This window comes from Ambystoma mexicanum, chromosome 6p (assembly GCF_040938575.1).
Source record: "Ambystoma mexicanum isolate Mex_15411 chromosome 6p, UKY_AmexF1_1, whole genome shotgun sequence".
In the NCBI taxonomy this organism is placed as follows: Eukaryota; Metazoa; Chordata; class Amphibia; order Caudata; family Ambystomatidae; genus Ambystoma; species Ambystoma mexicanum.
Window position 1 is genome coordinate 1,032,161,114 of NC_090935.1, and position 26,655 is coordinate 1,032,187,768.

General features: G+C 48.0%; 1 protein-coding gene across 1 annotated transcript in view; it reads left to right on the forward strand.

The window, feature by feature from the left end:
* The window catches only part of SPTLC1 (serine palmitoyltransferase long chain base subunit 1), a 1,178,456-nt gene that overhangs the window by 1,065,871 nt on the left and 85,930 nt on the right, over positions 1-26,655 (forward strand). The window contains exons 13-14 of the mRNA XM_069625635.1: positions 4,849-4,966; positions 26,388-26,461. Of these exons, the coding sequence (XP_069481736.1) occupies positions 4,849-4,966; positions 26,388-26,461 (192 nt within the window). The remainder of the gene's footprint in view (positions 1-4,848; positions 4,967-26,387; positions 26,462-26,655) is intronic.

A 26,655-nucleotide genomic window follows, 5' to 3' on the forward strand; every position in this document is an offset into this window, starting at 1 on the left:
TTATCCACCCTTTGCCCCTTCCCGCTTCCGCTCCTTCCAACTTCTCGCTCCCTTCAATTGGAACCGCCTACCCCTTCCTGTCTGCTCAGTTACCTCCTACCCCTCATTCCGCACTTCTCTAAAATGTTAAATCTTCCACTCGCCCCCCCAGCATCCTTTTTTCCTCTCACTACTGACTCTACCTCTTCCTACTCCTCCCACCCCTTCCCTCACTTAGCCCCTCTCCTTCAGCACCTTTCCTATCAATAATGTAAATTGTTCCTTGTACTGTTCTCGGGTCAGATTCATTTGTCATTTATTGTATTATGCGTGTTCCTCTTTTTAAGCGCTTTGGATTAAAGTGCTATATAAATAAAAATAAAATAAACTGAGCACGTTATTATCCAGCCTGCTAAGAAACAGGCTAAAAATGTCTCACGTCCCATACAACTGAACATTTAGGGGCCGGAGGGCTGTGCAATTTCGCTCCTTTGAGCAGCCGTACCACATCAGGGTGTTCTCCAATAGGTTTACCGTCTACTTTGTGGTGTCTGACCGATATTGCTGACCTATGAACTGTTGAAAATGCAAAACTATCTCGTGAAGGATTGGCTAGAAAATTCAGAACCTCGACTATAGGTGCTGAAAATAGGATGAAAACTTTGTTCTCTGCACCAGGTTACCCACCTGTTCCATGTGGTGCCATAGCTCCCAAGCCTGGAGGGGGCCCACGAATCCCTGATGAAGTCGCAGCGAGCTGTGAAATTCCTGGCAGCTCCATTTCCTGAAATTCTGCAAGCCATCAGCTGCACCTTCTGCTCATTGACAAGCGAGTGTGTCTGCCCGGTCGGACTAAGTAGCAGGTTCTGCCTGCATGGTATCATCCTCGGAAAATCCATGGAAAATCCCAACACTGCTGGAAACCAGACCTGGGATTTCCACAGCAGGGCTACTAGGACCATCTCTGCGTGAACTCGCCGTGCTTTCGCTAGTGCTTTCGTTAGCATGATGAATGGGGGAAATGCGTAGTGGACTGCCCTGGTCCACCTGTGCAGGAAGGTATACATTCCCATCATTCCCGGATCCATCCTCCAACTGAAGTACTTTGGCGTCTGCGAATTCAACCTGGACGCGAAAAGAAAGGCGTCAAAAGGACCCCAGACCTCTTGCAGTTGTGCGGATACCGCTGGATGCAACTTCCAGTCGCTGGAATCCGTGAGGTAGAGCGAGTTCCAATCCGCTACTATGTTCTGTTCCCCTGGCAGGTATTCTGCCGTTAACACTATGCTGCGCTGCAGGCATAGGTGCCAAAAGTATTTTGCTAGCTCAGCTAGCATCTTGGACTTTGTACCTCCCATCTTGTTTATGTACCAGACTGCCGATATGTTCATCTTTTGTAGGCTGCAACAATTGTCTTTGGCGAAAGTCTGCACAGCAATAGAGCCCTCGAGCAGCTCCAGACAATTTGTGTAATTGCAACTCTTCCTCGGACCACTTGCCACCTGTGTCTAGGCTCCCGCATACTGCTACCCAGCCTGCTCTGCTTGCGTCTGACTCTATTGCTAGCTCTGGAACATCGCCGAAGATTGCTAGACAGTTCCATGCTTCCATATTCTGTAGCCACCACTCTAGCTCGGTCAGCACTTCTTTGTCTAGGGTCAGTATCTGGTGGTACTCTACACCTCCTTGAAGGTGTCTGTTCTTGAGTTTCTGAAGGGCTCTGTAATGCAACTGCCTGGGAAATATCACTTGAATCGATGCTGCTAGAAGTCCTACTACTGTGGCTAGACTGCAAAGCGAAAAAATTCTTCTCCCGGATCACTAACCGTAGCTCTTTCTTTGTCTTTGAGCTTGTGTGGGGCAGCTTAGTGTGGCCTTCTTGGTGCCTATGATAAACCCCAAGAACTTCATCCTTTGCTTGGGGGGATGTAGTTCTGACTTCTCTGCTTATTAGAAAGCCGAGGGAGTTAATCAGGGCACCGACCCAGTTGACTTGTTCCTGGAGAGTTTGCAGCGCTACTCTGGGAGGCAGCACCCATTCATGTTGCTCGTATTGTCATCCTCGAGCACTGCGTCACCTTTACCTGGGATTGTATCAGGACCCTTAGAGGGTATTTCTTGTTCTAAACCTTATAATATTCGCTGCCATTGTTCTGTATGATAGTCACCCCTGGGGCCGGGGTAGGAGGTGTGGCACTGCCGACTTCTGCATAAATGCATTCTTCAGTTTACTGAAGGGGTCGGTCACCTCATGGGGCGCATTTTTATCCCCTTCTATTTGGCTCGTGGGGGTAAAAAAGGACGGCCTCTTTTGAGCCTTTTTACTCCCTACATGTTCAACATCAGAGTAGGGGTGTTAGCTTCCGACATAGCTTCCAACACCTCTAATGATATGATGTGTTATTTATAACGTGCTTAATACCCAGAGGTTTCTAAGCGTGGAACCGGGGATCGAACCTGTGTTGCTCCATGTCGTCTTGTTTCCAAGGTGAGCATGTTGCCCTGAGCTGTGTAAGGGACTATACTCCCTGAGTTACTGCTACTGCTAGGGAGTCCCCTAGGACCTTCTTGAAACTAAGGGAAAGGTCTTTATCCTTCATTGGCATGCTTTCTGTCCATTCCCTCACTCCATTCAGGGTAGGTACTGTTAGATGCCATGAGGGCTATGGTACGAATGAGGGAGGTCGGATACAGTTTACAGTGCCTCTTGTTTGAACTCTGCAAACTGCTATCTGGTTATCAGCTTTTTTTTCACACCTTATGTCGTCTGGATGTAAGCTCACTCTGGCAATCTGCCTTATTTTTTCTCTGTGCGAGTGCTCCGTCTTTGGGATTTCTATTAGAAGAGGCAGCGCTCCGATCCTCTTTCTCGAACACTGGGAAAAGCAGAAATGACGTGCCGTGCATCACACGTAGCAGTGGCTTCGGGGTCCTAGTGCCCACTGGCCGTGAGGGTGTGTAATCCTAATTGCGAGAGCGGGACTAGCTGCCAAGCGTGGGCGTGTTCACTCACGCCTCCGGTCCTGACTCCGCACTTAATTACCATTTAAAACAATACCTTACCATAAAATAAGCCCTGCACAACGTGAAGGGACAGCGTCAATGAAGACATAATATATATTAACACACACGCATTACATGCACCGCATGTGAAATTAAATGAAAATATGTATAAATAAGACATACACAAGACAAACTTAGGAAATATTACCCTGAGGTTTCCCTCATTACTTATATCTGGGAGAGCAGCACAAAGAAAGGGGAAGGGGCCCTGGCAGGATGTGAGGTGTTAAGGGGTCTAACTGCTCATAGGTGGAGAGCCTCAGGACTACAGGAAACAAGAGACTTGTGGGGCTTGGTAATCCCTGAATTGTTTTTCCATTTACTTTTGTTTACACCAAAAAATAAAATTGTGTATATATAAATTTAAAGTTTTGAAGAGCTGTGAGTTGCAGGAATAAAGAAAGTAAAATATAATGCTTGCCTCTGGTCTTGACATAGAATGATAATTCAGGCAGTGGGAATTGGTTTAATAAATCTGCCAGGCCTGTAATGGGGTGCAGAGTTTGATTTGATTTTTAGGTCTCCCTCAACTCTCAAACCACCTACCTCTGCTTACATTCCTTATCACAAACTCCAACAGAGATTGACCTATTTATAACCTCTGGTGATGAACTCACCACCACTTCTTCTTGCACCGAAAAGGAAGTTTGGCAAAACTTGCTTTGACCGAGTCATTCAAAACTCAGGGACTTAAGTTTGGCCAAATAAATTCACCTGAGCTTACTAAGGTGTATATGTTTTAACTCTGAATCGTACAGTGGGTGGGTTTTTTGAAGCTACCTTTATGGCTGTTTTTCTGCTTTTTGTGCATTGCAATATATGTTGATATATTAAGGATACAGTTGGCTACCTTAAAATGCAGTTTGCCACTGGTTATTTTATGCAAAGAACATCGTTTAAAGCTGTTTGCGGGCTCAGCCTTCAAGACAGAAGCCAGATTAAGCAGCAACCATTACAAATGTTGCTTGTTAGAACATGTACCTCAGCTCCCACAATCACTTTTCTTGTTTTTTTGCAATTGTGTACACGTTCAGAAGACCTTTTACCGCAAGTAAGAGGATGATACAATAATTGTGTAAATCATCGCTGTACCCTTTGTGAACCACCATTATTTGGAATGTCTCCAAAGTGGTCTGTGATGTTAGTTGCCATGGTCTTGCTCGTCTCACATAATCAGTACACATTTGGAAGGAATTGTATGATAATCATCTGGTTTATACCATAATTGCTGAACATTTGGCTTAATAGTTACATGAAAGATATAAACACGAGGAGCTATCGTGGCTCAGTTAGGTTTAATGTGACTTTTATTTTCCATGGGGGATGCAATATAGATGCTGTGTAGGGCGCAAGGAAAAAGGGAACCACATTTTTCTTTTAGTACTTTAGTATTTGTTGACATTAGGATTGTATGCCGATTGTCCCTTCGCTTGCCATGCAGCCCTGACCAATTTGGAATAAGTACTAGTAACAATTCTAGGATTTACCATTTATACCAGAAGCACTGTTGGACATACTGACAACCCATTGTTTTCTGAATAAATGTAATTTCCCTTGCTTTCGAAGAGGCACACATATGCTGGGCACATATTCACCATTAAAATATGGTTACAAAATTCTTTAATTCAGGAATTATAAGGGCATTCTTCTTTTCATGTGTCACGCATGCAATGTTAATGTTCTATCATTAATAAAATGGACACAATCGCATTCTCTCTGTATTGCACACAGTATGTAATGGTAGTTCTGAAATGTGTGTGTATTATATCTACTTGAACATAGTTAACACATTGGATTTTATTTCAGCGTTTCTGGTCTGAGAGTCGTCGGTGAGTCTTTTTCACCTGCACTACATCTACAGCTGAAAAACAGCACTGGGTCCCGGGACCGAGACGCTAAGTTACTGCAGAGTATTGTAGATTATGTAAGTTACTTGTCTGTTTAATATGCATCAAATATATTGTTATACATGTTGGAGAGATGAGTCTTAAAAACAGGTGCTCAAGTTTTACATTCGTAATCAAAAGCTGCTCCAATTGTTAGCATTAGGAGATAGGCAGACAGTTAGGAAGTGACATTACCTGTTGCGTTACTTAACCATTATTTCATATAATAATCCATTAAATGTAATGTGTGCATTGCAGTCCAAACAACTTTTTTTCTCTGTTATCTCATTGTAACATTTAAACTTAACTTGAAATCTCTCAAATATTGGAATGTTTATTTCTCCAGCATTGGATCTTTCATAGATTCACATGCTTGAATAGTCCCTGTCATCAGACCGGGAATCCTGGGTACATTAAATAATACAAAATATTTCAAAGACTTTCCCTTGGAAAGAAAAGAAAAGAAAGCTACACCCAGGGCCCTATAGGCGTTGTGTAGCCTTTCACTTGTGGAATCCCTCCACCTCCTTTTTGGCACTTTTAGACCCTAAGCAGTGAGCGCTCTGAGCTTTTTCGAATTCTTTCATAGTTGATCTCTAATTTTTACAACAAATTAAGCTTTTCAACTTCCTTCTTACTAGGGCGTCTTAGCTTTACTCTCAGAAGCCTGTTTTTTTCTCTAAACTCCCAAAAACGTTTGGGTCCCTCACTTCTCCTCATGGCTGAGCAAGGCCAAACTGTCAAATAAGACTTCTCTCTTCAAGGACTATTCCAAGTGTGGCAAGAAGATACTCTATCAGTGAACCACACAAGCCCTCCATCTACTGTCTCTACCCTGATAACATTCAATCATGCAGTATATGCCAAACATTCACCAAGAAAACCCTGCGTACAGGCACAAAAGACTACATTTACACATGAAGAGCAGACAAATGTCCTCAGATGAGGAATCCTGCAAGACTGTGCCATCAACCTCCTCCAGGAACACTGAGAAGCGAGCTCCTAAAAGGAGAGCTTCTTCAGTGGACAGAGCACACTTCCCACCAGCTAAGGACAAGAAGAGGAGTGGAAAGTCCCCTAATGAACCTTCTAGAACCCAGAAGGGAATGGTGACTGGAGATCTGCAAAAAGGTAAAGACTTAACTTTTTCTTCTCAGTCGTCGGCGAAACGGTCGTCCACGGAGATGATCTCCACAACTAAGCTAACCTTGCCATCTACTAGAACTGTACCGTAGTCGACAGTTAAACCACCGTCTACAACCAAACCGGCATCCTCGTCGACTAAGTCATCACTGTGTCGAAGGACTCGTCGACCAAGCATTCGTCCACAAAGGAATCATCAAGCAAGCACTCTACAAAGACATCATCCTCGTCGATGAAGCATTCGTCAACGGCTAAGTCATCCACGTTGGAGCCTGTCGACAAAGCATTCGTCTACAGGTATGCTCATAGATGCCAAAGCAATAGTCCAGCAAGCAACCACCGTTGTGGACGGAAAAGCCGCCGATAGGCCAAGGACATGGTTTAACACCACCTATGCAAGGGTCTCCTGCGGAGGTCGTCTAGGAGCTTTTTCCTCAACCAGAGGAGGTCTTAAGCATCCATTAGCATTTGGAAGGACTAGAAGGCGCTGTCTCTCTCTTTCGCCAATCACTGACATGAATGAGCTCCTAGATATCATCAAACAGTAGGAATTCTCAGAGGGGGGAGGGACCTTTCCAGTTTAGCCCAAGGAGAATAGCCCTCACTGGCAACTGACAATGGAGGATGCTGCAGACCCTTTCGACCCAGCGCTCTTACAATTAATGGGCAGGATTATGGAAGAATTCACCAGAAGACAAAGGACTAGACAATCCACCCAGTCGGTCTCAGCGGGCAGACAACCGCAAAGCACATCACCTGTGCACCGCGATCGGAGCAGGTCCCCTAGGGACTGCACACTTCACCACCACCTCGTCCGTCCACTACAAGGGACGGCCACTAAGGGCGCGAACGCCATTGTGAGGTGCTCAGAGGAGGAAACGCACTCTGTTGCCCCCAAGATCTTTACCACAAAGGGCAAGATGAACTCCTTCGATATTGGGCCCAGAATCACCCACTCACTTTGAAGAGGAAGAGGGGGAGTCGGATGGCCCTTTTAGGGAGTTCTCCGACAGGCAGGAAGACCAACATGAAGAGGGTGAGCTGTCACAGGACTTGCCAGACACAGATCCAGACGACTGGGAGTCTGTGACCATTGAGAAACAGAAGAAACAAGACTCACCTGGGGGCCCATTACCTCCTGACGATGTGGTCTTTTCACACAGGCCTTGCCAGTTCAGCAGAAATTTTCAAGATTCAGGTCACTACTGAAGAAAAAGCATTGTTTCTCTATGAACACGGGGACAAGAGGCGCTGCACCATCACTACAATTCCTATTTTGGAAACAATCTGGGATGCAGGTATAAATATCTTTGCCACACCACTCTCCACCCCAGCACTAGTAGCTAGACCGGAGAAAAAGTATAAGGCCCCAGACATAGCCCCTTAATGTCTCAGAGGCCATCCAAAACCGGGCTCTGTCATTACCGTAGCAGCAAGGAAAAGACTGTAAGACCTGGCTTCCCCCTCACCGCTCCACCGAATAAGGAAGGTCGTAAACTAGAAGCAATTGGCCACAAGTTCACTACAGCGGCATTGCTCATGGTAATGGCCAGCAACGCCATGGCTATGATGGCTAGATTTGACAGAGCTATGGCTCTGCATGTCTAGACTGACAAAGCATCTCCCGGAAGAATTCCAACAGGAGGCCAATGCCATCATTGCAGATGGCGAAGCAGTCTCGGACCACATAATAGACACCGCTCACTGTGGTTTCAGGCAGATGCATATGGAACAGTACTTAGATGCCAGGCCTGGATGAAGGCTACCAGTTTCAGACCAGAGGTACAAGCCCAGATCTTGGACATGCCCTTCGATGGTTAAGACCTATTCAGCAAAAAGATTGACGATCACCTAAAGGGAATCAAGGCCGACACAGGCACAGCTAGAGCAATTGGCTCTTTAAACGAAAAAGACAATGACCGACGTTCCTTTCGAGGCAACAGCTCCGAAAACAAATCTTATGGAAAATCTTTCAAGGGTCAAGCGTCTTCATCAAATTCCTACCAGTCGGGTGGTAGGTACCAGCAAGGTTACAACAGGTACAAAAATCAGCGTGGCAAGAGAGGCTCGGGACAAGGCAGGAGCCAGGCCAAACCCTTACCCAACGCTCCTCCCACATCTACCCCCGTAGGAGAACTTTGTTCTGTGTGTCAATTTGAATCACAATTCAATTTTTAATGCATACATTTCATAATTATGACATACACATGTGGTGTTCTGTTCTCAGTTTGGTTAACAAGATTAATTCTCTTTATTCTTGTTTGCGAGTGAACAAACTTCTGTGGTTCTTAGGTATCAAGTGATGGTGCACTGGTTTGGGGTCCTGATTAGGAGATGGATTGTTGCGATTGCTTATGATCCTTCTTCTGGCAAGGCACATTCAGCAGCCGACCGCAATACGAAGAGGATGCAACCTGAATACTGGACGAGATACGAACACAAACCAGCCGAAAAGGGCATGACTTAAGCAGCTACGGGATAAGACTGGCCTTACCAGAAGAAGGATCATACACAATTGCAACAAATCTAATCAGGACCTCCAATTGTGATCCAAATTGACACACAGAACAAAATTAATAGTGCCTTGACAAAGCCCAAGGAAGGGTGAAACAGTAGCACATGCAAAGATATGTTGGCACAAAGGTCTTTTAAGAATAACACATCGGTCACTGGCATAAATGCTGTTTGAAGAATGACTCTTCACTCACTAAAAAAAGTCACCACAAGTGTAATAACGGAAGGGAATACACTAAGTGAAATAACTTATGTCTATATGATGAATGTGAGACAAATTGAGTAAACACTAAGTGAAGTAACTTGTGTTAAAATAATGAATGTGAAGCAAATCTTAATAGACTGCAACATTGTATGAAAAACACTAACAAGTGTGTATCTTGCAATCATTATAGAATTTGAGAATCTATGAGGACGGCCAATCTAAAAGCGCACAGGCTCACATAGGAAACAAACTTCCTCTTAATCATTAGACCGATGGGTGAATATCGGTCTTTATGGACCCATGCAGCCACTAACCTCCAATCATATTTTGGATAAGTCAGTTGCTAAACAAATACAACCACAGAAAGAAATACAAACCGACGGAACCACGGGTAGAGGGCACAAACTGATATAATTTACCAAAAACAAAAAAACATTCCTTTTATCAATGTTGGGAGTCCAGACAGAAGACCATCATGTCCGCACCCATCTGGATGATATCTGAGATGAAGGCCTAGCCCTGTTGAAGAATCCAAGCACCGGTCCACAAAGGTGGGCAAATGCTCAAGAATAAATACTGAGTCCCGGACTCGTCCCCCAAGTGCCTGTGGTCCCAGCCTTCTCCCGGCTCTGTCGTCACATCCGCAGCCAGGAAAACGCTCTGTGAACCAGTCATACTCATCCATGTTGCCTCTCCACCAAGAGGGGAAGAAGCTGGACGCTATGGAGAAGAGGATAATCTATATGGCTGCCAGCACCATTAAGACTGCTAATGCCCTGGCCATCTTGTCCCTTATTGTGTCCATTTCTATGTCCCCTTTTATTTGCAATGTAGTACATGACTTTTATTTTCCCCACTGTATTCAATGTATTGCACAACTTCATTTTCCACAGCATTGGGTAATTTTTATTTTTCCCAAATGTATTTTCCTCAGTGTCACCTGCACTGTGTGGGTGTGGGGGGTTGTGGACCCAAACCATGATCCCTCCAAATAACTAGTTCCATCTGTTGCTCAGCTGCAGCTTGGAACCCCTTTCAACTCTTCCTCTCACTCGCCCCACCCTATAATTAATCTCCCCCCTTTGTCTTGACATGAAGCCTCTCTGAACCCTGCAAAACCAGTTCTACTTGTTATGTCCATCATTGGTGGGGCCCTCTGGAAAGCAACTTTTCCACACAATATAATTATTCTGAGTCACCAAGCTAGCCCCTGTTCTGGGAACCCTCCTCTAGTCCCTAATCCAAAAAGTAACCTCCCCTTAGGCCAGAACTGCCCTGCACTGTATAGTTTCATCTCCCCATACTCTACAATTAACATTCCCTCTGGGCTCGAACTGCCAACTCCCCTGACCTGGGAATAGGTCACCCAATACTTTGGAAAATGAAGTTGTGCAAAACATTGAATACAGTGGGGAAATTAAAAGTCATGGCTTGACAGGCTGAACAATGATGGTCTGGAGGGTTGCCCAGAACTTTGCCCATGGTTATGATTAATTCAAAACCTTCCAGCCATCACCTTTCTGTTTTGCTAAAGTCACCCCGAGTGGGACGGGTATGCCCAGACGTGGGTCCAGAGTCTGCCGGGCCTAGAGACCCAAGCTACTCCTCACTGATGACGGCCAACAAGGCTGAAACATGTCTGGGGATGCTTGTGGTCTCATGCAGAAGGGATGTGACCTGGCAGTTTGGGCTGGACTGCCCCTTTTGGGATAGGACTAAGCCTGATTTGCATATGGTTTTTCCCCTTCTGTAATGGCTTGGCAGGCTGAAAAATGATCATCTGGAGGGTTGCCCAGAGCTTTGCCCGTGGTTATGATTAATTCAAAACCTTCCAGCCATTACTTTTCAGTTTTGCTACATTGCCAATAAAGGGGGACATAAAAATTGCCATTTCCACACTATGACCGGGAACTGTGGTATAAGTTGGGCCCTGTTCTGGACTTCCTACCTGACAACAAGAAAGCAGAAACTCTTGAGCTGTTCCTGGAGGTGTAAGTGGCCCCAGAAGCCCCATCACAGTGGCGGTGGACATTGCGGGCACCGGATTCTGTGAGATGGGCAACAAAGTGTCCCATCATTGGCAGGGTTGGCTGAAAGCCACCAACTTCAGGCTGGATGTTCGGTCCAAGGTGTTGGACATGCCTATTGATGAAGAAAACCTGTTTAGCAAGATGGTCGCAGAGTCTCTCCAAATCATCAAGATGGACACGGAGACGGCACGTTCACTGGGTACCCTGCAGCAACGTTGGTCGTCGTCCTTTCGTTCCTAGATAGGAAATCCTAGCAGGTCCTCCAAAGGGCTACACCTCCCCTTATCAGCAGCATTCCCACTCCATGATGCAAGAGGTGTACAGAGGTCACATGCCAGCATCTGGTAGCGGAGTTGCTGGCTGCAGGGCAGGACCCCAATACCGAAACAGGCCTGAACCGGCCATGGACTTGGGGCCCCTACTTGTGCACCCCATTGTGAGGCCGGCTGGCGAGGTTCATCAGTGCGTAGAAGACCATCACCACTGGCCGATGGGTGCTTAATGCTCTTGGATAGGGGCACACCTTGGAGTTCCAACGCAGGTGTCTTTGTATTCCACATGTGGCTCGACAAGAGAAGCACGTGGCGCAGCTGCCGCAGGAGTTCCACGCCATGTTAAAAAAGGGGGTGATAGAGCCCATACCCAACACCTCCAGGGTTCTGGCGTGTACTCCAGATACTTTATGGTCCAAAAGAAGTCGGGAGGATGGAGGCCGATACTGGACCTAAGACGCCTCAACAAGTACTTGAAGTCCTAGAAGTTCAGGATGCAGCATGTTCTCGGCCAACTGGAGGAAGGACACTGCCTGGCGTTGCTGGACCTAGAGGATGCCTACTCCATGTCCCCATCCATCGGAAGCACTACAAGTTCCTGCGGTTCGTGGTGCAGGGTGACACTTTCAGTTCAAGGCACTGCCCTTCAGCCTGAAATCGGCCTGAGGGTCTTCACAAAGTGCTTGGCACCTATGGCGGCTCATCCTTGTCTCAACCTCTCTTGATGCAGTCTTCTCCCGTCTCCTTGCTACTGACTGTTTCACTTCCTCCCGTGTCTACCCTTACTTGGACGATTGTCTAGCCCGATCCTGCTCCCATGTTCTGGCGAGCCAGCACACGGCAAGGACCATGTGTCTGCTGATGGATCTGGAGTTCTCGTTAAATTATCAAAGTACTACTTGGAGCCATCACAGAACGCTCTGTTTCTGTGTGCCAGACTCAAAACAGACACTTCTCCATCATTGGATCTTTCATGGAAAAACATTGACACCTTCAGTGTACCATTGACATAGTTGTGGGTGCTTTTGGCAGCACCAGTGGGACGGTGATTGTATAGCTCTGCCCCAGCAGCTTCCCTTCAGATTTCAGCCATCTTTCAAGTTGTTGGGATTCCTCACATTTCACTCCTGTGAGAATATTTACATTTCTTCAAGAACATTTGTCTTCAAATTTCAGCTTTCCGGTCTTTCGACGCCGAAAATACTTCGGTTTCCAGCTCCATTATGGAAAATTCAGGACCGAAAAAGTCCTTGTTTAGGCCATGTGAGACCTGCGGCCTGAAGAATGTTTGAGGAGGAGACGGGCACTTGGAGTGCCTTTACTGTCTTTACCCAAACCATTCGGCTGAAGGATGCAATATCTGCTAAGGGTTCTCTCAGAATACTCTTAGAGACAGAAGTAGATGCCTTATCTGTTGGCTCAATGAAGGGGCCTACCCGGCGTCTGAGGTTGGCTCGTCACGGAGTGGGAGAGCAACCACTCCCTCTGACAAGAGGTCACCGTCATGTCAGAGGTCCAAATCCGGGCAGCCAGTGGCAAAAATGCAGAGGACAGGTGAGGCTTAATAGTCTTCGGGCCTTGACGAGGCCAAACACCCTTTGCCTCTTAAGAAACCACTGTCTAGTGGTGAAAAGTCCCACGCAGGGTCCAAGCACTCTAAGAGTACTGCATTGAAGTCACCGTCTGACAAGAGAGAAGGGCTCGTAACCATCTTCAGAATCCACGGACTAGCCCTGGAAATCTTTGTCATTGATGGACAAGCATAAATCTACGCTGACTATAACATCCTCCACAACCTCGTCGGCGAAGAAATCTACTTCGAGCAGGAAAAAACACCACTCGTCATCCGGATCACACAGATCTTCTTCCGGCCACGAGTCTTTGAAACATCACTGGACGACCAAATCGTCGTTCAAACCGCCAACACCATCTATGACGACATCGACTACAACAACATTTTCGTCACCGTCTCGTCTCCTGTCGACCACCTCTACGACTACCTCGTCAACGACCATCCCCTCAGCGACAAAGAAAACATCTCCGGCTGAGAAGCCGACGCGTACATCGTCCACCGGGCTGAAGGTTTCAGGAATGGAAACCAATGTATTATCCCCGAAAGGTATATTAAAGGTACACGACCAGCCTTCCCTGGAAATGTCTCAAATTGTCATGACAGAAGATATTCTGCAGCATGAGATCATGTCTGACTTCGAGCACCCTCCATATGAATGCCAAGGGGTGTTTGAATTGGATCCTGAGGAAGAATGGTTGCAGGTTCCCATTCAGGAACCATCTACAGTGTTGGACTTCGACTTCCCTCAAAGGTCTCAAACACCTTCTCTACCGTCTACATCGGCAGACATAGGAGGTATGCAAACACAATACTCGCTCATAAATCCTCAATCTGTGCTATTTATGCAGGTCCTTTCCACACTACAATCTCTTCTGGGTCAGCTGGATGCCAGACCTCTTCTGCCTCAGGCTCCAACTATCCATCCTTATGGAGACCCACAGGTTATTCCTTTACAAAATGAGGCATCTTACCCCTTTCAAGACCCAGAACAGGATCATCTTTCATCACAATCCAGGCTCTCTCAAGTTGACGGCATGGCTCCTGACCACTACGAATTCAGAAATCTGAATATCCCTCAGGACTGCCGTCGCATCCTAGCAGCAGAAAGAGCTCCATCCACCAACACCTTGTGCAGCCGAAAGTGCAAAAGATTTTGTGCATGGTGTGCACAACATCCTGATCTGCAGCCACAAGCTATAACACCTCTGCCTTATCTGCTGAATTAATTAAAGAAGGTCTGGCGGTCTCTTCCATCAAAGTACACTTATCAGCGATCTCCAAATTTACACGCAAAAGAACATCTTCTCCGCTCGACAGCGACAGGCTGATTAAACACTTCTTGAAGTGCCTCTCTCGTACCTTTCCATAGATGGAAAGGATTCCACCTCTATGGAGCTTCAACCTGGTCTTGGCAGGACTTATGAAGCCTCCATTCGAACCCATGTCAACAACCCACATCAAGTTTCTAATTTGGAAGGTGGCTTTTTTAGTGGCCATTGCTGCTTCTAGATGGGTTTCAGAGCTCAAAGCCTTGGTCATTGCTCCTCCCTAGCTTTGGTTCATGAGACAGTGGTTCCCTCCACAAACCCGCATTTCATTCTTAAGGTACCATCTGAATTTCAACAAAATGCTTCAATCACTGCCCACATTTTTTTTCTCCAAATGCCTCGTCTCCAGCAGAGAGAACACTGCACTCCCTGGATGTCAAAAGGGCATTAAAATATTACTTGGATCACATAAAATCATTTAGAGCCTCTAAACAACTCTTCATAGCCTTTGGTCCTTGCAACAAAGGAAGATCCCTATCGAAACAGGGCATCTCAAGATGGGTTGCATCTACAATATCCTTCTGCCATGCAAAGGCCAACAGGCTGTTATAATGAACCCCAAGAGCTCACTCCACGAGAGTCACGACTGCCTCAGTGGCTCTCTGGTCTGGGGTACCCATCAGAGACATTTGCCAAGGGGCAATATGGGCGGTGCCCCGCATTTTCACCAGGCCCTACTGCTTACACCAGCAGCACTTTTGCAGATGGGACGGGCAGTCCTTCAACGACTGTTCCAGTAAGATAAGCCCGGCAACTTCTGGGGTTGTTCCTGTTCTCTACCTTACAGATGTATGCTTTTGCTTTAATGTACCTGTCCTCATAAGATCTATCTTGTGTTTGCCTGGTTTACACCTCCAAGCATGTATACTGCTACAAAATCTATTCACTGCATGTGAATCCATGAAAGATCCAATGCTTTAGAAAGGAGTAGTTTCTTACCTGTAACTCCATTTCGAATGGTTTGCGTGCTCCAATGTATTCCTCATCTTAGCTGTATTCCATCCAGCTTTAGCTGCTTCGGGGATGTATTCCATCCAGCTTTAGCTGCTTCGGAAATATTTTCTTGGCAGAGGGCACTGTGCGTCGATGTCGTCGAGCCGATGGTCCCTCAAAGGCTTCCATCGAGGGTGACGTCATCGGGTATACAAGTAGCAAGCACGGCGCCCGTTGGCCCCAGTTCAGTTTTTCCGCAGTCTGTGACGCATTTACTCAAGATATTCGATATGTCCTCGTCGTCGACCCCGACTACGACCCTGCGATCGGGATTCAAAAAGTGTAAATCCTGCGGTTCGAAAATGTCCATCACGGACCCGCAGCGGAAATGTCTGTGGTCTCTCGGGGAAGGCCACGACAAGGTCGTCTGTACGAAGTGTCAGGCGATGACGGGGAAGGCCTTGCAAGAGAGAAAGGGAAAACTGCAGGTAGGTCGTAAACCCGACCGAAAAGCCTCTAGCGTCGAGTCAAGGTCCCGTGAGGAGAAATCTCCTTGACGCGAAAGGCATCGGTCTAGGTCCCGAAGCGATTCTCATCGCTCTTCGTCTTTGACGAAAAAGTCCAAAAAAACGCCACCGGTCCCCTTCCACCTCGTCCTCGGACGAATCCCCAAAAAGAATGAAATTCCCCACAAAACATTCTTCTTCCGAAGAGTGGGAAGCATTCAGGGTAAAAATGATGGAGGTGTTTGAAAAAGCTAAGCCTCGGTCCGCGCCTTCTTCGGAAGTTGGCCGGAAGTGTTATCGTTCCGACACTCGCACGCCCTCGAATCCGGGTGATTGAAGGAGGAAGGATCGGACACCCCCCAGGACGCCGAGCGATAAAGACCGCTCAAGTCGAGTCAACAGTTCGAGGTTACCGACGCTGTCTGAAACCCGACACACCTCAAAGGGTAAGTCTTCGAAGAGCGCCTCGACACCCTCGAAGCCAGCTCCGTCGACGACCACCATTTCATCGGCGCCATCGACGCCTTTGTCGACCCCCCGAAGCCCTCAGCGCCAAATATTCCAAAGGCTCCAACTCAGCCAGAAGCTGTAAAAATAACAGCAAAAGAGAAGGCTGCAAAGGCTGTAATGCCTTCAGGTTCCACTGATACACCTCTCCCAGAAAAGGTTTTTAAACCACTTCCAAGGAAAGAATTTTTCAAATCCCTAACTTCAATATTTGAAGAACAGGAGAGGTCTGATGAGGAGAATGTTCCTTTTGGAATGGAATATGGCACCCCAAATGTCCCAGAATGCCCGATTTCTGAGGAAAACCGGATGAGGGACCTGGTGGAAACCTTGCATAATGCAAGTGGTATTGATACTTCGCCTGAAACAGATTTTGGCAGGCCAGAACCAGGGGAACATGCCAGTCCCTCATACCATCAACTAATGACAAAGGTGGTAGAATATTTAGGGTGGACTAGACCACCAACTCAATTCATCCAGGATGATCTGACCGAAATATATTGGATCACGGTCCCACCGAAGATCCAATTTTACCCTTCCATGTAGCCTTACAAAATAGGGTGGCCAAAAATTGGGAGACTCTGGATTCTATTCCTCCGGTGAATAAATCCCTTACTTCAAAATTATGCCCTTCCAGTAGCGACCCTGGCTATCTATCTAAACACCCTACTCCCAAGAGTCTAGTGGTCCAGGCCAGCCACAGCTTCAAATATGGTGGCCTACCCTTCTGTCCCTCTGGATAGGGACAAGTGTGTGGATGTTTGGGCACGCAAGGTATTTTCAGCTGGGAGTATGGCGTTAAAATCAGCCAACTCTACATGTGCCTTGGCAAAATGTTCATACACTCTGTGAGAGCGCATTGCAACGGCGGCGGAGCACATACCAGAAGGGGATGAAAGGGAAAGATTCCTAGCCATTGTTAAAGCTGGAAAGGAGGCCATGCATGAATCCCTTCAGTCTGGATTGGACACTGCAGATAGTGTGAGCAGAGGTCCATGGGCACTAGCACAGTAATGCGCAGATTTGCGTGTTTACGGAAGTCGGGTTTCCCACCAGACGTGCAAAACCATCTTCTGAACATGCCCTTTGACGTGTCTCACCTTTTTGGCAGCAAGGCTGACGAGAGCCTTGAGAGGTTGCAGACCTCAAAAGCAGCTGCCAAGTCTTTAGGAGCTGCTATTAGACAACCTCAGCCTTTTCGTGCGTCAGGACAATCTTGGAGGGGACGATCTTATCGTTACTACTCATACGGAAAGGCGAGAGGAATGGCCAGTCAAAGGGGCCAGAGAAAGGCCACTCGCGGTGGACGAGGAAAACGTGCAATGCCAGCTCCAGCTGCAGCCTCTTTGACATCAGCGGCCGCAGCAACCGCCACAAAACCACTTTGAGGACTTGCATCACAAGGCACCTGTGGGAGGCAGGCTGTCACAGCATCTGCAAGCATGGCGAGCCATTACTTCAGATGTTTGGGCTCTAGAAATAATAGCCCAAGATTACTGCCTTCCTTTTCTAACTCAACCTCAAAGCAATCCACCAGGGAGACACCCTTTGAAGTTTTCAGACCCGCTCCTACTGCAGAAAGTTCTAACCCTGCTCAAGAAAGGTGCTATGGAGCCAGTACCTGTAGTGTAGAGGAACAAGGGATGGTACTCGCCTTACTTTTTGATCCCCAAAAAGGATGGAGGACGGAGACCCATCTTGGACTTAAGAGGCTTAAATAAGCTCCACAGGAAGGAAAAGTTCAAGATGTTTACTCTTTCTCAGATCCTTCAGGCCCTGCAACTTCAGGATTGGTTGGTGTCATTGGACCTCCAGGATGCTTATTTTCATGTGCCGATTCATCTCAAGCACAGAAAATACCTGAGGTTCGTAGTTGGCGACTCACACGATCAGTTTCGAGTCCTGCCATTTTGATTGTCCTCCGCCCGAGGGTCTTCACCAAGTTAATGGTAATGGTGGCAGCGTGCCTCAGGAGCGGGGTGGGGGGGATTCCCGTCTACACCTACCTGGACGATTGGTTGATCAGGGCACGGTCTGCCACAAGCACTGGATCATCTGAAAGTCATCTACCACTTCCTCCACAGACTGGGCTTCTCCCTCAATTTCAAGAAATCACAAATGACACCTTCCCAACAGCTCCAGTACATAGGGGCTACATTAGACACATCCTTTGAAAAGAGCTCGCCTCCCAAGGCAAGGGCTCAAGACATTCTTCAGATGGTTTAAAAATTCCAAAATGCCCAAAATCTCCAGGCCTACAAATTCTTAAGGTTGCTCGGCTTCATGGCATCCTGCATCTTCCTAGTGGCAGAGGCACGCCTGAGGATGCGATCCCTTCAATGGGCTCTAAAGACTCAATGGTCCCAGTTCTCGGGTCAAATGATGGATTTTCTTCAGATTCCGAACAAGGTTCGGCAGGATCGTCTGTGGTGGACCTGCACAGAGAATATCCTAAAAGGAGAACAGTTTTGGCAACCATGGCCGGAGATTACAGTAGTGACGGACGCCTCACTCATGGGGTGGGGAGCTCATGCCAACGATCTGCTAACCGGCGGCCGTTGGTCTCCATCGGAGTCCAAACTACACATCATCCTTTTAGAGCTGAGACCAATCAGACTAGCGCTGAAGGCTTTTCTGCCATCTGTCAGAGGAAAAAATGTCCTGATAATGACAGACAACACAGTGGCCATGCATTATCTAAACAAAAGAGGTGTAGGGTCACTACCTCTGTGCAGAGGCAACGCGGCTCTGGTGTTGGGCAATTCAAGAAGGAATCTCCTTAACAGCAGTTCATCTAGCCGGGGAGGAGAATATGAAGGTGGACGCTGTGAGCAGGCAGAGCATGGTGTCCCACGAGTGGGAACTGGCTCAGGAAGTAATTCAAGAGATCTTCGCCCTTTGGGGAACCCCTCAAGTAGACCGGTTTGCGACCAGAATCAACCGGAAGTGCGAAAGGTATTGCTCAAGGGAATTTCCCCTGAGAGGAGCCCTAGGGGACGCGTTTGTGGTGGAGTGGAACTTCCCACTGTTATACGCGTTCCCTCCGATTCCCTTCATTCCTCAGGTCATCAGGAGATTGAGACGATTCGGAAACCGCATGATCCTAAATGCCCCGGATTGGGCCAGGAGAACGTGGTACCCGGACCTTCTAGACATGTCCATATGTTCTCAGTTACGTCTTCCTCAGAGAGAGGATCTTCTCTCACAAATGGAGGGCCAAGTTGTCCATCCAGAGGTCCAGATTCTCAACCTTGATGCTTGGTATCTGAAAGGCTGAGATACAAGGATTGAGACTTTCCAGATGACGTCATGGAGGTGTTGCGTTCGGCAAGAAGGCCAGCAACAAAATCTCTATACCGTTGCCATTGGAAAAAGCTTTGCAACTGGTGCAGAGAAAATAACGTTGATCCTTTTCTATGTTCCATTCCGGAAGTGTTGTCCTTCCTCTTGTCTCTAGCACATAGAGGTCTAAATGTTGGGACCATTAAAGGTTATCTTGCAGCGCTTTCCATTTTCAAGCGCTCGTCGGAAGAATGCTCCTAAATTTCAAAATTCCTTTAATAGTACAATTCTTAAAAGGACTCACCACTGTGTTTCCTCCTTACCTCTTCCAAGTACCAATTTGGGATCTTAATCTGGTTCTAAAATTCTTAATGTGTGTCCCTTTTAAACCCTTGCACACTTGTCCATTAAGATTACTTCCATGGAAAACTGCTTTCCTAGTTGCTTTAAAATCTGCAAGAAGAGTGAGCAAATTGCAGGCACTGTCTTCTGGGCCACCCTATACTGTGTTCCATAGGGACAGAGTGCTATTAAGGGTTAAACCCTCATTTTTGCCTAAAGTTGTGTCCGATTTTCATTTAAATCTGAAAATTGTTCTACCCGCATTCTACCCTCCACCTCATCCTAGTAACGAGGAGGAAAGATTGCACAGGTTGGACCCAAGAAGAGCTCTAAGCTTTTACATTTCTAGGCTTCCTAAGCTTAGAGTGGATAATCAACCTTTCATTGGCTACACCGGAAGGAAATTGGGTCAATTGGTGTCAAAACAAACCATATCATGTTGGATTGTGCTTTGCATTTCAGAATGCTACAGATTGGTGGGAAAAGACCCACCAGAAGGCTTAAGGGCCCATTCCACCAGAAGCATTACCTCTTCGACAGCCCTTCAAAGAGGTGTTCCCATAAAATCCATTTGTGAAGCAACAACTTGGTCATCGCTGCACACTTTTTCTATAGTCTGGTTGCTTCCCAGTCTAAGGAGCTGGCTTTTGGTAAAGCAGTGCTATATTCCACCATATAATGGTATCAAAAATCTACTCCCTCCTCCAGAGAATTTTATATACTGCCTTGGGAGTCTATCTAAGATGAGGAATACATTTGAGGACACAATCCATTCGAAGAACAAGTTACTTACCAACTGGTAACGTTCTTACGATTGGATGTTCCTCCAACGTATTCCTCATCGCCCTCCCATCCTACCCCTCTGTAGATTTTCCAGGTTATTGCCACTTCAACTCTCGCAAGGCTAATACCTGACTACCGGCACAATCTACACAGTAGAGCAAGAGGGGGAAAAACAGAACTGAGGCCAACGGGCGCCGCACGTGCTACTTGTATACCCGATGACGTCACCCTCGGAGGCCATCGAGGGACCAGCGACTCAACGACATTGATGCACGGTGCCCTCTGCCGAGAAAAAAATTCTGAAGCTGCTAAAGCTGGATGGAATACATCCCCGAAGCAGCTAAAGCTGGATGGAATACATCAAAGATGAAGAATACGTCGGAGGAACATCCAATCGAAAGAACGTTACCAGTTGGTAAGTAACTTGTTCTTCTCCAGCATTGGTATCTTTCATGGATTCACATGCGCCCTCAGGCAAACATACTATCTAGGACATCCTCCGCCTGGAGAGGTTAAAATCTGAGGAGAATCTGCTGGGGAGGAGCTATACAGTCGACATCCCATTGGTACTGCCAAAAGCACCCACAAGGACGTTGATGGCACACAGTGTCAACGTTTTTCCATAGGAAAATTACTAGGTTAAAGGTACCGGGGTTTCCCAGCCTGGCGACGGGGAATATTCACAGCATGTGAATCCATGAAAGATACCAACTCTGGAGAAATGGAGTTACAGGTAAGAAACTACTAACTTGCCTGGCATCTCCCTTGGAAGAGAGGGTAGGAGCCATCCAATGAAAGGTGCAGTGCCTTTCATCAGTGCCTTTGCAAACTTCAGATGAGACCTCTGCAGGAGTTTCTGGATGTGAGTTGGCTACAAGTCTCTGGGTCCTGGACGGACTAGATCGTCCTCAACGAGAAGTCTGACAGGCGATAGTGGTGGGTCCGGCGCCCTCCTCTCACGCAAGGGGCTCCATTTCAAGTCCCTCCTTGCCAAGTGATGGTCACTACAGACGCTTCACTGGAAGATTGAGGAGCCCACATCGGACAGTTGCACGCCTGAGGCCTCTATCTGGCAAAAGAAAAGACCCTTCACATCAATGTCCTCTAGCTTTGGGCCGTCTCTTCGGCCCTCAATTCCTTCCTGCCTTTTCTGAGGGACATGGAGTTGAGGATCTTCACTGACAACACCACCACCATGTTCTACATCCGGAAGTAGGGCAGAGTGCGTTCTCCGGCTCTCTCCAGGGAGGCCCAGGATCTGTTGCGCTGCACTATTCATCAGGACCCGTTTCATCCCACCCCCATGCACTCTGCCTCCAGTGCCTTGGCCCAGACCACAGCTGGGACGGCTGTGCCTCATGTGACTCCTTGAACCCGTGCGCTATGAAGAATCGGTTGGCCAGGTGGCAGGAGGTTTTCGAAAGGTCTCCTCCAGAAGACCTCCAAGCATACGTGAGGAAGAACAGGCCCAAGGTAGGTGCTCTGTTCTCCTCTGCACCCTAAAAGGGTGACCCCTTCCCTGGGAAGTTCCCAAGCGGGAGGGACCTCCAAGGTCCAAAAACCAGCAAGAAGACTGAGGCTACTCCATCTACCGGCCTGCAGGTCGAGATGTCGCAAGATCATACTGGTCTTACCGCTGAGGGGCTGCAAGGCTCTATTACCAGGCTCCGTCCCGAGGGGCTCTGTCCTAGTACCAGACCCATGTCTAGGGGGGGCGCCTCTACGCAGCACTACCGGCACTATGGCCGAGGGCACTCCACCTCCCAGGTCTCAACCTGGGGTGCAGGACAGGTCCCAGCCTTTGCTATTCAGCATGCAGGTCGAGACTGGACCCAGATCAGCAATTGCCATGCCTAGGGCACGTGGCGCGGAGCAAGACAAAATGGCGGCTCACCCTGAGCCTTTCCTGCACGGAGTCCAGGCAGGGGGGCGTGCATCCAGATGGGATTGGATAACACCTGGTCCACATCCTATCCCTCCACTTTGCAGGGAAGGTATGCATACCCCAGTTTGTTGAGACCGGGCCCGCCCAGGACCCCGTAGCCTCTGGGCCCAGCCCCTACGCCCTGAGAAGCCCCTATAAGACATGGACAAGGAGGAAGATCCTGACACCATTGTCAGCTAAAGCATTCCATGAGAGGCTGGCGGGTCTGGCTGAGTATCTAGACATCCCTCGACCGCAGGCTGAGCAACCCGAGGCAGGGGTCCTGGCCGAAGTACTTAAACTTCGTCCTGCCACAACAACTGGCATCCCTCTCCAGAATGATGTGAAATCCCTGGCCAAAAGGGCTGGATAAAGCCACAGTCCACCAATAAGCATCTGGATACCAAATACAGGGATACGGAGGGGGATTACCTCTTACTGTCGGTGCACCCCGAGCCACATTCCTCTGTTATAGCTGCAGCATCGCTGTACTCCAAACCACAGTCTTCCTCAGCTGCATCCGCTTCAGTGATCCTGGGCAAGGAGGAAAAGCTGTTGGAGGCATTTGGTAAAATAATCTACACAAATGCCACGCTCCATCTGTGTCAGGCCAACGCTGATGCCATGTTGGCGCTGTTAATCAGAAGTTGTGGCGGGAGATCAGACTTCCTTCCAGAGCTCCCTGCCCACTGCCCGACATGGTTCAAGACAGGCTTGGCAGAGACCAAGATTGTGGCCCACGATTTAATGGAATCTGCGGTGGCCCACATTGACACCTGAGGCAGAGCTATCAACATAAGAACGGCTTCAATCAGGGCAATGAAATTCAATCCAGATGTGCAGGAGCGCATCCTCAGCCTGCCTTTAGAGGGGGGAGACGTGTTCCACTCGACAACAGACGAGGGACTAGACAAGAGAAAGAATAGCTCCCCGACAGCTAAATCCTTGTCTGTCTTAACAAAATCTGCGCTCATGACCTACAGCCAGGCTCACCAGCGGTTGGACAAGGGTCGGGCCTTTGGAGGCTTTAGGGGCTTCCAGGAGAGACGCTTGAGACAACCTGACCGCTCCCTGAGCCAACACAGGTGCAAGCAGCACAAGGCAGCTAACAAGGGGTTTTTCCAGTCCCCCTCCTCAGCACCAGCCTCAGAGGGAAAGAAGTTGTGACAGGTCCATCGGGATCCACATTGCCCTTCACGAACACTCTTGGCGGATGAGGTTTGCGGACCTGTGGATCCTCTCGTAAGTGTCAATGGGCTTCGGGCTGCAGATTCCCGTTTCCTCCTTCCTCCCCTCCGCTCCTGCCGATTGGGACAGCAACTCTGTTGGCGGAAATCCGCTTGCTTGTAGCGAGCCAGTCAGTGGAGGAAGTCCGAGCTTCTCAGCGAGGAAGGGGCTTCTATTCCCAGATATTCGCCATACACAAAAAGAACCAGGTTGGCCTGAGAGTTGTGTTGGACCTTTCTTCCTTGAACCTTTCCCTACCCCTCCAAAAGTTCAGGATGGTTACCCCAGCCTTCATTGGGCATACTTTGTGTGGGGGAGACTGGATGTGCTCCCTGGATCTTAAGAATGCTTAACTCCAAGTCCCAATTTGGCAACCCCCATCGGCCCTACCTGCCGTTTTTTTCACTTTCAATACAGACTTCTACCCTTCGGACTCAACTCGGCCCGAGGGTCTTTACAATGCTAATGAACGCAGTGGCAGCTCTACTCGGGACACAGGGTCACCACATTTATCGATACCTCGACAAATGATTAGTGAGGACGGCGTCCCAGGAGGCAGTACATCCCACACCGACTGCTCTCATGCATACCCAAACGATCTGGGATTTTCAATCTATCTCAAAGTCACAGGTACTGTCCACTCACTCTTACATTTCTGGGTCTGATATGGGACCGAGAGGATCTTTCCTTCAACAGACAAGATTGCAGCAATCTGAAAGGCAACGAGGCATTTCCTCAGCAGAGCAGTAACCTCAGCCTGGTAGTACCAACATATGCTGGGAATATTGGCGGCATGTCTCCTCGCTGTACCACATATGAGACTCAAGATGAGGAGGCTGCAGCTTAATTTTTCAGCATCCTGGAATCGGGAGAAAGGTTCTCGGGCAGAGACAGTTGGCATACCACAGCATCTCCGCCAGGACCTAGTCTGGTTGGGTACAGACACCAACAGACATCAACCTGCTGGTAGGCAGACCATTCCGGCAGCCGTTACCTCAGAGCACCATCACCACAGACTCGTCCCTAGAGGGATGAGGGGGGGGGGGCTACCCTGGACAACCAGTGTGTCCATGGAATCTGGTCTCATTGGGAGCAGCTGGAACACATCAACTGGCTTGAGATGATGGCTTGCTCTCAAGGTCTTTCTCCCCATGATCAGCAGCAAATCGGTCTGCATCCAGACAATTCCACCTGCATGTATCACTTCAACAAGCAGGGCGGTACGAGGTCCCCACCTCTCTGCGGGCTTTCGATAGACATTTGGGATTGGGCACTGTCAAACAATATTCACTTATCTGCTGTCCACCTTCCTGGGGAATCCAACCTGTAGGCGGACAGGCTCAGCAGGCTGGGGATTGACAATTACGAGTGGCAGTTGAACCAAGAAGGCCTCAAATGGATCTTCAGCAGGTGGGGCCACCCCTAGGTGGACTTCTTCACCACCAGTTCCAACAGGAGATGCCCACAGTTTGCCTCGTGGCTGGGGCAGGGCTGGCACTCTTTGGACAACGCATTACAGATCCTGTGGAACACCGCAAGACCCTGGTTCTCGGAATTCCTCCTTCTGTCGGATCAGCCCCGGTACACCTCCTCGTGGACCCAGCCCACTTACTCTCCCAGCAGGGGGGGCACAATGGTTCACCCTGCTCCGCAGAAGTTATCCCTCGCAGCTTGGTTCTTGAGCAGGTTGCCCTGAAGCACCTGCACCTGTTGCCGGATAACCCGGCTATCATAAAGGGTCTAAAGTGACTCCACCAGGAGTACATACAGGAGCAAGTGGACTAGGTTTTGCCACTGGGCAGAAACAAAGATTGATCCATTAACATGTTCACTGGACAATGTTCTGTCTTTCTCAGCGCATCTGGCTCATTCAGGTGTGCAGGTAGACACATGCCGTATGTATCTGGTGGCCATGGGGGCCTACAAGCCCTCCAGTGACAATATTTTTGAATCCTCCAAACCGTGGTCAAGAGACACCTGGCGTCCGCTGACATCAGGATTGTTACCATTAAGATGGCCAGATGCCAGCGCTATGTCGGACGCAGCATTTGGCCAGGCAGTTTTGAAAAACGTCTTTTCTTGAGAGGGGAAACTCTCCTCCCTGGGACTGCATTCAGTTGTAATAGGCCATACAGTATGGAGGAAAGGAGACGGGACGTAGGGGTATTAAGTTACTCACCGTAGTGACTAACGTACTCCTAGTTCATGGTCCCCTTTCCTTCATACGTCCCTCCAGCCTCCCCCTTAATACGTGTCATTAGGCAATCTTAATATCGTCAAAGGGGACTGAGGAGCAGCACCAGTGGGTGGAGTCAGAGGAGCGCACGCTCACAGGGCCGTGCCCCAGCGTGCATCTAAATTTAAAGGTGAAGATGATTCTTCTGGTGGAAAAGATTCTGTTTTCCGTCCCTACGGAGGGACACCATACAATATGGAGGAAAGGGGACTATCAACCAGGATTATGTTAGTCACTATGGTGAGTAACTTATAATTTCTCTTTCAGATCATGTTGTTTAACCGTGAACTTCCCAATGTCATAATAACACAGCTTGGTGTGCAAGCTTATCCTTACTGAAATGGAAACTGTGAACAGCCTAAGGATCTTTGTTTATCTTATTGATTATTATACTTCTTGTTCTTTTGTAACTCGCTTAATACCGGAGAGCAGTTTCTAAGCGCAAGACCAGGCTTCGAACCTGTGTTGCTATGCGTTATCTTGCTTCCAAAACAAAAGCTGTTGCCCCCGAGCTATCCTCCCGGTCTTGTAATTTAACAGTTACATTTCATTGTTTACGTGTGCAATTTATGAACATTTATTGATTTTTCTAGTAAAAAAAGTACTGTAAATGTTTATTTTATTAATAGCATTTCTCCCTTTCTACCCCACAAGTGCATGAACAGAAAAATTGCTTTAACTCAAGCTCGCTATTTGGAGAAAGAAGAAAAACATCTACCTCCACCAAGGTTAGCTGAAAATCATTCTTTTGTTGTGAAATTTCATGAACATTGTACCTTTGGGTAGCTATTGCTGAGATAAATATTAAGTTGCCGTCTGGCTGAGAGCTTCATCTTTTCTGTGATCAAGTAAGGAACAACCGGGTGAGTGTTCAACATGCCTCGGGATTTTTGGGTGAATTCCTCTTTGCTCTTTGGTTCAG